This window comes from Setaria italica, chromosome I (genome assembly GCF_000263155.2).
Source record: "Setaria italica strain Yugu1 chromosome I, Setaria_italica_v2.0, whole genome shotgun sequence".
In the NCBI taxonomy this organism is placed as follows: Eukaryota; Viridiplantae; Streptophyta; class Magnoliopsida; order Poales; family Poaceae; genus Setaria; species Setaria italica.
The window spans coordinates 1,831,471-1,844,709 of record NC_028450.1 but is presented as its reverse complement, the minus strand read 5'-3'; the positions used below and the strand labels follow the sequence as shown (position 1 = coordinate 1,844,709).

General features: G+C 45.0%; 1 protein-coding gene across 1 annotated transcript; it reads right to left on the bottom strand.

The window, feature by feature from the left end:
• Positions 1 to 1,809: 1,809 nt before the first annotated feature.
• On the bottom strand, positions 1,810 to 3,727 carry LOC101754106 (hydroquinone glucosyltransferase). Its single transcript, XM_004951279.2, has one exon. It carries the CDS (start codon positions 3,577 to 3,579, stop codon positions 2,077 to 2,079), a length of 1,503 nt encoding a protein of 500 aa, XP_004951336.1. The 5' UTR covers positions 3,580 to 3,727; the 3' UTR covers positions 1,810 to 2,076.
• Positions 3,728 to 13,239: the final 9,512 nt, after the last annotated feature.

Below are 13,239 nucleotides of genomic sequence, written 5' to 3'. Positions count from 1 at the left end.
TTCCCTTCTCGTGTATATTTTTCTTGTAATTCGTGGTTCGTGATATCTGCTTGAACAGGCACACGAATGATGTGAGAAGAGGACTGCCTTAGTAATCTTCCTGAATCCGGACTTCAGTAATCCACGTGGACAGGAAGATTGCTGTTTAGAACGGAGCCATCACTCCTCTTCTTGGCTTCAGTAATCAACACCACTTAGGGGGCGTTTTCTTCCGGTGATTTATTTTTAGCACATGTCACATCGAATGTTTATATACTAATTAGAAGTATTAAACGTAGACTATTTACAAAACTCATTACATAAGTGGAGGCTAAACGGCGAGATGAATCTATTAAGCCTAATTAAGCCTAATTAATCCATCATTAGCAAATGTTTACTGTAACAACACATTGTCAAATCATGGACGAATTAGTCTTCTCACATCATTCGTGTGTAGCCTCCACTTATGTAATGGATTTTGTAAATAGTCTACATTAATACACATTCAATGTGACAGGTGCTAAAAAATAAGTCAGTGCAAGAAAACGGGGCCTTATTCCGGGGGTGCTGCAGGGCTAACCGTACGGGTCACATCCCCCTTTATTTGCGGTCGATCTGTGGTCCGAAGGCTGCCAACTGCACGCGCAGTTTTGCGAAAAGCTCCTTAGGTTTTCCGCTAATCGATTTCGGGTCCAGGGAAGGCCCTCCGTATACGTATACAGTAAACGCGTTCGTTTTTCTTACGCAGCACTCCTGTACCTGTGTTCCAAAATATTTCTACACAAGGAGAGAAAATTTGAAAATCATGCTAATTTTGCAGAAAGACGCCTGCTTGGCATTTTACGAAGACCCTCCCCCGCCGCCGCCCGCCCTCGACACGTGCCCGCTGTCCGAGCTGCCACCTCTCAAGGTCCTGGGATATGTGCCTTCGTCGCGCTGCCTGGAAGCCTCGAGTTTTCCCGTTTCCTCTCCACCGCAACAAAATCTCCACCGGATACATCGCCATCTTCCTGAATCCGGATCACATAGAAGTTCGCTAGCTGCAACGAATTTTTCTACTCTGGGATAGTTTATAGTGAAATGACTTTTTATTATAGTTGGCCCAGGTTATATTATCCAATAAGTTAAGTTAACAAATAGATGCGACGAAAACTTTATAGCAGGGAAAAGTGGCCATAAGGTTTTATTCAGAGGTCTATGCATCACCTAAGTGAAATAGGAGCCTTCCTCACTCAAATTTTTTAGCCGTTAGAAGGACATCCTACACCTCTCCATCTTCTACCTCCTAGTGTTGACGCCCTTTCCTTCTCCCCGAGCTTCCCTGCCCTTGCCCTGCCCCCGCCCCATGTGCCTCCACCTGCCGCGGGCGGGCTAGGGTCTTGTTGGAGCTCCACGTCGACTACCAGCGTGGAGCTCCGCGAGACTCTAGCCTGCCCGTGGCAGCTGATTTCCTGCCCCTCCCATCGCCGCCATCGTCACCCCTGCCACGACCCTGCCCAACCAGCCTCCTCCACCGCCCAGCCAGCAGTGCCATCGCCGCCGCGCCTCACCGCCAGGCCAGCCTGTCGCCTTCCCTCTAGGGCCACTGGTGAGCTCACCCCGGAAACCTCAACTCCCTAACCTGGAACCTCTAATCTCGCCGAAGTTTGATCGGAGCTGAAGAAAAAACAGGAAATCACGTGTAGTCATGCAGATTGGGAGGGGAAAAAATCGAGGGAGAGATTGCCACAAATCACTCGAGTGAGTGATAGCTTTACCTCTTTTTTCCGTACTCCTTCAATAGAGCCAAATTAAAACATCAAATGAGCTGTGAGATTTCTTTTCAAAAAATTAAAATGATGCAAGCAAGAAATTCTCATATATTCCAGTAAACCATAATTGCTGAACACCCATTGAGGCATTGAATGCTATTACCGAAAATAAAAATTGCTAGAAATTTTTAGAAGCAGAGCTAGAAAAGAGTGTTTATATAGCAAGAGGTTCAAGCCAATCTCCTTGAATTGACAGAAAACTTAGTTTTATCTCATCTAAATTCACGGAAGTAATAGGCTTAATCCATCCAGACACATGACCTTGATCATGGAGAAAGAACACGAATCATGCAATCCTTCCATTCCCACTGACAAGCGCCACCTTCCACTTGCCGGCGACTTCCCCCAGCGCCCGCCGCGACGACCCTTCCGGCGACCACGCCCGCGCCGCAGCCTCACGTAGCTCTCTTGCCCGGCGGCGCACGGCGCTTCCCTTCTCCCCCACCACAAGCTCCCTCACCGCCGCGGCGATCTCCTCGCGCGCCGCCGCCGGCCGCAGCGCCACGCCGATCACCTCCGTCAGGATGGTGGCGTTCGTCTTCTGCTCCGCGTACAGCGGCCACGCGACCATCGGCACGCCGGCCGCCACGCTCTCCAGCGTCGAGTTCCACCCGCAGTGCGACACGAACGCCGCCGTCGCCGGGTGGGAGAGCACGCGCACCTGCGGCGCCCACGCCGCGACGGCGAGGCCCCGGCCGCTCGTCCTCTCCAAGAACCCCTCGGGGAGCCACGCCAGCGGGTCGTCCTTGTCGCCGGGGACCGTCCCCAACGCGCAGGGGTTGCCGTCGAGGCTGGGCATGCGCACGACCCAAAGAAATCTGTGGCCACTCGCCTCCAGCCCGGCGGCGAGCTCGGCCGTCTGCTCCACGGACAGCGCGCCCCCAGTGCCGAAGGAGACGTACACCACCGAGTCCTTCGGCTGGTGATCCAACCACTCCAAGAACGCCGACTCATCGGCCTTTTCGCCGGTGCTCGACCGGACGAACGGCCCCACAGGGTACACCGGCGGGAACGCGCCGTCCTCGGCGTCCCGCTTGAACGTCTCCGCCATGGCGATCTCCAGCTCCTCGAAGCTGTTCACAAGGAAGCCATCGGCGCGGCCGTATCTCCGCGCCTCCTCGACGAGGTAGGCATAGACCGGGTCCGTCCGGTCCCGGAACCCGTCGGGGAGGTCGGCGTGGCGCAGAGCCGGGCCGCCGGGGAGCGGGAGCGGGTCCGGGAGGTCGCGGTACTCGCCGGCGGCGGCGTCGCCGTGGAGCTCCACGATGTGGCGCATGATGGAGATCAGCGCGAAGCTGTTGGGGAAGAAGACGTACCCCTGCACGCCAAGCTCGGCGGCGACCGGCAGAGCCGCGGTTCCGAAGAAGTCGCATACGAGCGCGGTCACCGGGCTGCCGCTGAGGCCCTCCATGAGCGCGCGGAGGTGGTGGAGCGAGCGGCGGACGAGCTCGAACATGAGAGTGCCGAAGCCGATGTCCGGCGGGAGGTCGTCGAGGGAAACGGCAGGGAGCACCGCGGTCGCGGCGGAGGCCGGCAGCGAGGACAGCACGGCGGCGTCGGTTGCCGGGTTGGACATGCCGGTGAGCGTGACCACGGTGACCGCGAGGCCGTGGTCCACGACGAGCCGCCGCGCGAGCTCCACCAGCGGGATGAGGTGGCCCGCGCCGGGACTCGCGAACAGCACGACCTGATTCTGCGGCGACGGCGGCAGCTCCTCTGTGCACGCCGGCAGTGGCAGCTCCGTCGTCGACGGTGACGTGTCACTTGCACCGGTGGTCGCCGCGGCCATGGTGAAGTGTCACCCCGCCTAGCGCACGTAGGGTTGGTGCCTTTGGTGGCGCCTCACTTCGTGGTAGTTTTGTGTCTTGTCAAATGGCGAATAGCCACGGTACAATGGAGCCTTCTAGCTGTATAATTGGTGATTTGACTTCATGGGTCTTTGAAATTTAGAAATATAATGTTTAAAGATGGTTGGAAATATTTAACAGTAAAATGGAATCAAATTTCAATGTGAGGTAGGCTAACCGAAAGACAAGGTGGTGGTTGCAAGAAGATTGAGTATACAATGGGAGAGAATAGTTCAACAAGACAACAACCTCATGGGAAAATAATGGTGTTTTTTTTTGTGGGGGGAGGGGTGTTTCTCATTTCTTACCTCTTTTTGATGTTAGGCTTTGCAAGTAGTCCAAGTCCACACTGGCAAGAACAATACTGGTCCAGCTCGGTTTGGTGCAATTTTTTCAATCTCGGATCAAGTTAGGCATAATGTTTCCCATGATGATCACGGATCACCTAAGGGGGAATCTGAAGAAACAACTATTTCGAAATTTCTTCTTGAAATAAATCATATATGTTTAAATACGAAAATAAAAATATTTTTCATTCTTAAACTGAAAACAAAGATATTTGGCATACCTTACAAATCCTTTTTGGACTCATCGATAAAACTTGTTTTCAATGAGTGCTTTTAGTTGCTCTCCTTTGACCCGGGAAAATCTGTGAACTTTTTTTCTGCTTGGAACTACATATCTGAATTCCTGAAAATTCTGAATGTCAAGAAATACAGGGTTGTACTTGGAAGTTGAAATATTAGGTTTTAGTTTATGTTTGAACAAAACATTGTATATTCTTCCACCAAAAATCAAATGCAGATCCAAATTATGCCTAGACAAACATGTCGAAAGGTTCTCTAACTATTTACTAGTGGAAGCATAAGATAAGCTGGATCCAACGCTGGGACAGACTGATGGAATCAGGTTCGCTCTTAATGTTTACAGCACCTCAAGTACGGAAACGTATAGAAAAAAAAGTACTATGCGAGCATAAAAAACAAAAAAAAGGTCAAATCATGTCATATTCGATCTTTTAAGAACAGGTGCACGGGCATCAAGGCAAAGCAAATAGTTCGTGCAGTTTAATTCAGTTGTTACCAATAACAGATCAAGTTTGTACGGAAGATTTTGAATTCCATTAGCATGAAAAGTTCTCTGCGTGCATCATCATCTTATTAGTGCAGACTGCAGAGTATGGAAGTTGCATTGTACTTCTACTCTCTAAAGAGAGCGCTAGGCCGAACCATCCTGAAGAGAGCTTGGTTTAGGGTGGCGGCTGAAGATTTCAGCTATAGATACGGAGACGATAGCGGTCTAGACGATAGAGCTTGGTCTAGAGGATGGGGCGGCGAAAGCGTTGTCAAAGAGACAAACTGAAGGGATAAGCCTCGATTTTAATTTTTACACCGTTAAGTAAAAACATTGCAAAGTAACTACTGCACGACATAAGAATCCAGATTAAGAAAGTAATTTCCGTCGCATTCGGCTGGCGCGAGACGATTTGACTAAGAGAGTAGTGACCCGAGGTTCAGACAAAATCATGCAAATTGTGACTAGGTGGATAAAGCTATGCGAAAGGAAAACGTGGACAATTGTTTAACCGAGTCATTGCCCATGGTTGATGAGATCTTTGGAAGGAGAGGAGTACAAGAGTCGACAACAATGAAAAGGAGCCATTTTCAGTCAAACCTGCCACACTTGCGTTGTGCATAGTTGAGTAGGAGGCTGGGTTATGGCGGAAATTTTCAGTAAAATTTTATACGTGCGGTTCAAAGTTGTATAGTAAAGCGGAGTGATGGACTGAATTCTGAACCACTGAATTACGTATCTGGGCTAGAACTGTCAACAACTCAGAAGCATACAGGTTCAGCCGTTAAATGATAACCGCGCAAAGAAATGCTAAGCAATCCCACCGGGCAGCCGCCGCCCCCTTCTCCTTCCATCCATTAGCTCCCACACCGCCGCTGCGATTTCCACCCACGGGATCAGCCTGTCCACCTGTGTCGCGATAGCACCTAAATTGATGCATGAAAAATTCAAACTAAAATATATATAGATAAGACAAGCGTGCATGTATTATCTATGGATGTAAAATTTGAGTTTGAATAAAAACTTATGCAAGGTGAAACAAGAAAGTGAAATCAGCACTAGTGTAATTGCGGGTACAACTGTTTATCTCTTATATGCAACTTGCTCCTATCATGTACTGATTTTCTTTTTCTATTATGTTTACCTAAGTTTTTTTTCAAGCTCAAAATTTGCATGCACCTAGATGATTTCATGGTTATCCATCCATATTTTTGTTGGAGTTCCTTTTACCGGTTTAGGTACTATATTTGGTAACACTATAACACCCTAACTGGCTAACCGCTATAACAAATGGGTTCCCATATCCGACCGATATATTTTTATATTGCCAAAGTTAGCACATACGCCTTACTCAGAATCTGGATGGGCAGGTTCCACCATATATACTTTATTATATGCTCTTTGTTATGATTGGGTCACTTTAGGATATATTGAGCCAAAGTACTACATAAGCAACAGGGTATCAAGGACAACATATCTCCTCACATCTTGCACATAAATTATTCTTATCCTGACAAAGGGATTAATGATATACCCACTCAAAACAAGCAACGGATGGATGAAGTTTCAAGAGCATCAGCTGATCAGCCAGCCCGCAGGCAACTTTGCATGAAATATTCAAAGAAAATATAGATGGTACTAGAGGCTACGATAATCTATATACATACAAGATTTGAGCTTGACCAAAAACTTGTGCAAGCTGAAAGTATAATTGCTAGTGTACATGTTGTTATACACAGTTCGCTCATATTCGTATGTTGATTTCCCTTTTTTATCTTACATTATCTCTGTACTTTTTTCATGCTCTATCCATCCATGTTTTGGATGGAGTTTCTTATATACTGGTTTAGGTGTTGCCGTGTTTAGTAACAAAGTATGAAAGTAACACCCTAACCCATGGCAACATAAGCTGTGTTCCCACCTATGAGAGATTGTGCTGGCATATTTTGAGATAACAAAATCACCGCACAGTAAATCAGCGGAGGCACAAAATCTGGATGGGCATGTTCCACCATGTGCTTTTTATTATGATTGGGTCACTTTCGATTCCATTACTTAAACACTTCAATATTATTATTTTTACTAAAAATATATAAAAGATTTGTAAGGCCTATATTGAGTCAAAGCTAACTAATTAAGCAACAAGGTATCAAGAACATATAAAGGGATTAATGTAAGGCCCACTCAAAGCAACGGATGGATGGAGTTTCAAGAGCATCAGCTGATCAGCCGGCCGCAACTTGCAGCATAATGGTGTGTGATGCCGTGACCATAGGCCCTGGGTACCTTTTTGTTTACGACATATCTGGTAGTTGCACTACTGAAAATTGAGCATTCGTCCAACGCGTTATGCGCGGCGTTAGTACCGGTCATCACGCATAGTGTCACCGGAGCCCCTATAGTACTGGTTTGGAGTCTCAGCCGGTACTAAATGGCGGCATGGAGACTGGATGGCCAACAGCTATATTCCTCGGAAACCATTTAGTACCGGTTGGTAGTTTCAATCGGTACTAAATGGTGTTCATGCACGTGTGTAGTGGCTGGTAGCTTCAACCGGTACTAAATGTCACAATTTAGTACCGGCTAAGCAATCAGCCGGTACTAACGTACACCCTATAAAATAAGCTCCTTCTTCCTCCCGAGCTCGAGCTCAACCATTTGACCAAGAGCTCAGGCTTCTTCACTCCATGAGAGACCTAGGGGAGGTGCTGCCTATTTTCTTCCACGATTTGTGGGGATTTCACTCTTCCAATTGTTCTAAAGGTTAGTAACTTTATCCTCCCTCCTCTCATGATTAGCATTCTATGTTTTATGCTTTGTAGCTAGAGAAATTTATGCTTTTTTAGAGTGAGGATGAATGAAGAGTTTTTTTCATTTATACATGCATGGAGAATGTAGATTTTTTACTTATGAAAGTCTGTTCGATATTGAGAAAATCATATTAGATGTTGATAAATATGTGTTGTGTTAATTACCTTTAGTACCATGTTAAAATAAAAATAATCAACTAATTTTGTTGCTTTACATAAATAACATAGTTGAGCTCAAGCTGACGATGATTCAGGATGAAGGGAGTTGCTGCCGAAATTCCCCATAAATTTGTAGGGATTTAATTTGCTCATCGAAAGTGGTCCATAAAAGGTCAGCAATATTTTTTAGAAAGATTTTTTTTACATTTTTTGCTTTACAAATGGAGAAGTAAATTAAAAACTTTTTGCAAATGGACCGGCAATGGATGTACGGTGACCGGTGTTCCATTCCTTTCATTAATGGTATAAAGACTTTTCTCGAAGCGGCAGAGGCCAACAAGTCGCCGAAGGGTTTCATGTGCTGTCCATGCAGAATGTGAAAAAAATAACAAGGATCACTCTAAAAAAAACTCTACATGGTCATATATTTCGTTGGGGTTTCATGGAAAACTATATTCTTTGGACCAAGCACGGCGAAAGAGGAGTTGTAATGGAAGACGGTGAAGAACATGATGATGATAACAACATTCCAGCCGACTGGGCTGAAGGTGGTGCCTTTGCAAATTTTGAAATGGACGCGGCTGAAGAAGATTTTGCACAAGATGAACTAGCTGACCTAGCTAAATGCAAAGAAAGATTCCGAAAATGCAAAGGAGACAAAGAAGTTTGAGAAGATGTTGGAGGATCACAAAAAGTTGTTGTACCCCATTGCAAATAGAGCCATTGTAGTGGAACTTTCGAACCATGAAGACTATTTTCAACTTCCTGGATAAACAGCATCACATGCAATACATACTTTGCCGTACAACTTTCGCTGAGTCATTCATCCCTTTTTTCATCCGTTCAAGTTAATAGTAAGTATATCTAACATTGCATGTGTATACATATATGAACAGGTACTACTGGATACTGCTTATAATCGAGATTGATCGAAGCCACGTCACAGTGTTGGATCCGAAGAGAAAACCAAAATCATAATACCATAGCCTCATAGACGCGCTTAACAAGGTATGGGCTCGCTTTAAAAAACACCTAGGACCGTTCAAAGAACAACTTAATATCATGGATAACTTTCCGGTATGAATTCAATTTGGACATCTAGGGCATGTCAGTTCTTTAAAAACCACGACTGCTTCAATATTTCATAACTTTTTTTTTCCATATTTAGTGTTTGAGGTATGAGGATGGAAACAACTTATGTGAATACTATTGTTGTGAGTTCATACACGGTTTTGTAGGTCTTAAGAAAATAACGGACCGTGAATACCAAGTACGTAAACACAATTCATAACAATTTAATATTTTTCACTCTTCACATATATTGGATTAAAATGATGATGTTAATTTGCACGTGATAGATTTCTGAAATGAGAAAAGATCTCATCGCCCTAGAACGACTCAGGGCAATTCAAGAACAACTATGTGGATTCCTTTTGGAGGAGGTCGTAAATCCAAAGGAAGAATTCTATTACGATGGAACAAGTGTGGGGCAACTTCATCCAATCAGGGACTCGAATGACGACGCGTAGTGCATATTCGGAATACTTATAATATTTGTGAAGTGTATATAAATTGTCTAAATATAATATATGTAACTTTTACTATATGCTAGATCAATATATATAGCGTAATATTACTACTATATGCAAACGCATACTGTACGCTAATACGAATTCTAACTAACCCACGAATTAAAATGAAAGAAAAATAAAAATAGTTTAGTACCGGTCGATACCAATCGGTACTAAATAGCCCATTTAGTACCGGGCATTTTAGCCGGTACTAAATAGCGTGATATTTAGTACCGAATAAGCGGTACTGATTAGGCGCTCGGTACTAAAGGGGGTTACTGACTGAACAGTACTAGGGGTCAATCGTCCAGTAGTGTTGTATGGTTTTTCTAAAGATCATTTGCATGATTTTTTTGGTAGGTTATGTAAGTATATGCGTTTGCTTTTTGTTTATTACTAGAACGCCAGTTCTTCATCCCTGCGTCATGGTTCAGCTGTTCAATTTCATCATATGTATTAGGGCAACTTTGGATCTAGTCTGGTTTTGAGCATGGTAAAATGGCTCTAAGCGGAGCCGTGTGAGCTGCTCAACGACTATGGAGGTCGCCATATTTCCCATCAATCTTGTTTTAGGCCCAAGAGGGCAAAGATCAAACGATGGTAAAGGAGATGGAAAAACATTGTTTGAGTACTAGGTGTTAGTACATGTCACATTGGATATTCGGATGCTAATTAGGAGGATTAAATATGAGCTAATTATAAAATTAATTGCAGAACCCCTAGGCTAATTCACGAGATGAATCTATTAAGGCTAATTAATCCATCATTAGCAAATGGTTACTGTAGCACCACATTATCAAATCATGGACTAATTAGGCTTAATAGATTCCATCTCACGAATTAGACTCGATCTGTGCAATTAGTTTTGTAGCCTATGTTTAATACTTCTAATTAGTATCAAACATCTGATATGACAGGTACTAAACTTTAGCACGTGGGAGCCAAACACCTCCTAAAATTTGTAACACACATCATTATTTTCATCCTCAGGTTGTACAAAATCGAGGTACACTGATTCGATAAGCATGCACATCGACGACCATCACATGCCATTGCGCTTGCAAGTCTTGTACTGCTTCTGCCTGCCAAGCGCCGGCGCCGGCGCCTTCCACTTGCCGGCGATTTCCTCCAGCATCTGCCAGGACGAACCCTGGGCGCGCACGCCTGCACCACCGCCCCCTGCAGGTCCCTGGCCCGGCGGCCGACTTTTTTTATTTTAGCTCTTTTCACGAAAAAATTTCACAAATAGTCTCCTGGCAAAACCAATTCTAAAAATGGACCCTTAGCTTGGCGCCAATCTACAACGTCTTGGTGCCAGCCTCCATGGCGCCAAGGTCCCCGCACCGGGCCTCCGACGTGGCGTCGGGCCTCTGACGTGGCGCCAAGGCTTGGCGCCAAGATCTATGGCACCAAGATCTATGGCGCCAAGCCTTGGTGCCACCTGTTGCTGGCGCCAAGCCTTGGCGTCATGATTTTGGCGTCGAGCCTTGGCGCCAGCCTCCCTGGCACCAAGCCTTTTAACTACGGCGCATCCCTTCCTTTGCGTGGCCCTTTCTTCCTTCCTCCGTTCCACGAGTTCAAACTCGCGTCCGCTCTTGTCGCCGCCGCCCCGCCCGCCCCCACCCCCGGCCGGCTCCGGCGCCCGCCGCCGCCCGCGAGGAGGCTGCCCGGCGCCCGAGCCCACCCCCGACCGCCCGGCGCCCGAGCCTGCCCCCGCCGTTGTGTTCCTCCGGCCAGGCCCCCACGCCCGCCCCGCCAGGAAGGCGGCCGCCCCGCCTAGGCCCCCGCGGCCGGCCTGCCAGGCAGGCGCCCGCCCCCGGTCGGAGGCCGCCCGCGGTCGCCCCCGCCCCTAGCCGGCTCCGGCGCCCGCCGCCGCCCGGTGGCTCTCCGCCCGGCGCCCGACCTCCGCCGGTGTGGAGGACTCAGGTAGAACTTAACTAGAATTTAGATTGTTAGGTAGAATTTAGATAGGTAGATAGAATTGGTAGATTAAAATAGTTAGATAGATAAATTAGAATTAGATTGTCAGGTAAAATTTAGATAGGTAGGTAGAATTGGTAGATGAAATAGTTAGATACATAAATTAGAATAGTTAGGTAGAATTGTTAGATATGAAAACTAATTTATTTTGGTAACTTATTTTTATTTTTATGAATTGCAATGATAGAAGGAACAGAGAATACTCGTGACACTATTTAACTAGATGGATGTCCAATTTTGTTTACGTAGTTAGATGTATAGTTAGTTACATAGTAAACTAGTTATTATGATATTTAGTTAAGTAGTTGTACATATTAGGTGACATAGTTAGCTAGTTGTATGATATAGTTAGTTAGTTGTATTTAGTAGTTAGTAGTCAATTGATACTATCTCATTTCATACTAGAGACCTTGTACTTCACATGCTTCATTTATTATGGACTAAATGAATTGTGTGTCGTTATATTGATGTACTGAGAATGTAGTGAGCATATATCACGGAGGTATGTAATGAGTTTTGTAAATAGTCTACATTTAATACTCCTAATTAGTATCTAAACATTCGATGTGACGGGTGCTAAAAATAAGTCAATGTAACCAAACGGGAATGTAGTGAGCATATATCACGGAGGTATGTAATGGATTTTGTAAATAGTCTACGTTTAATACTCCTAATTAGTATCTAAACATTCGATGTGACGGGTGCTAAAAATAAGTCAATGTAACCAAACGGGACCTTCACATGCTAGCAGGAGTAGCACTTATCAAAGCACAACTGCCCTTTCTCGGTAGGGAAAGACCACATTTTTTAATCTTCATGCACGCTTTGCTTGTGCTGGAGCAAGCGAAGCTCCAGTGCTTCACCATATCGAGCTCACTCGAGCTTTGGCCGAGCCGAGCTTGAGCCTAATTGTAAGCACGGCTGGATTTCAGGCTCGGCTTGAAACTCTGTCAATCTCAAGCTTGAGGCAGCAGGCTCGCTCGAGCTCGGCTTGTTGACAGCCCTAGTGACTACGTTAAACTTCAAGGAATTCCGCCTTGATCCATTTCTTAGATATGCTTGTTTGGGGTTCAAGCATTCATATTTCATAGGGAGTAACTGTGCAAACGTACGTATATGTACACATAGGTAAACTACAAAGTATAAAAGGAAAGAGTTAATTGAACCACTCTAGTATGAAGAAAGAATAGATCAAAAATTTGGGAGTGTTTTTTGTTTTGTTTGTTTAAGCCAACCTAGTGTCGACAAGAAAGTCCTCCCACGCAAAGCGCAAGGTCCAAATATTCAACATTTTTTCCTTATATCATCAACATGCCACTATTCTTAACCATATCCGAAACGGGCGTGCTAGCGATCGGACGTCCGATAATTTTTTTTATCGGACGCTCCGTCGCAACATTAAAAAATAACTATGGAAACATCAAAAATCAACACTTGCAACATGAAACACATGCACTAAAAATAGTTTTGGAACTCATGCATGACATCCATCTCTTTATAGGATAAAAAATCCCCTGCGTAGCATTTTGTCATATTTCACGCAACATTCATCAAAAGATAAATTTGCAACACCTTTACATGCATGAAACATCTCGGATGGCTTCTTACAACATTCAAAATAGACACGTTGCAATAATAAAAATCACAAGTTGCAACATCTCAAATAGAAAATCTCGAATAACATCTGAATCTCTTCAAAAGGATCACAACTTTGCAAAATTGACCATTGAAACATTAGAGAGCATCTTATGCAACATCAAGAAAGAGCGCAACAAAAAAATCCTCATATTGCAACATCAAAGGAAAAAGTTTGAAACATCCAGAATCACCTATTGCAACATACAAAATGATATAGTGACCATTGAAACATTGGAGAGCATCTTATGCAACATCAAGAAAGAGCGCAATAAAAAAATCCTCATATTGCAACATCAAAGGAAAAAGTTTGAAACATCCAGAATCACCTATTGCAACATACAAAATGATATAGTGTAACACCTACAAATAA

What these genes read in the sequence shown, in the direction of transcription:
- LOC101754106 (XM_004951279.2), bottom strand. Translation starts at nt 3,579, where the DNA reads ATGGCCGCGGCGACCACCGGTGCAAGTGACACGTCACCGTCGACGACG.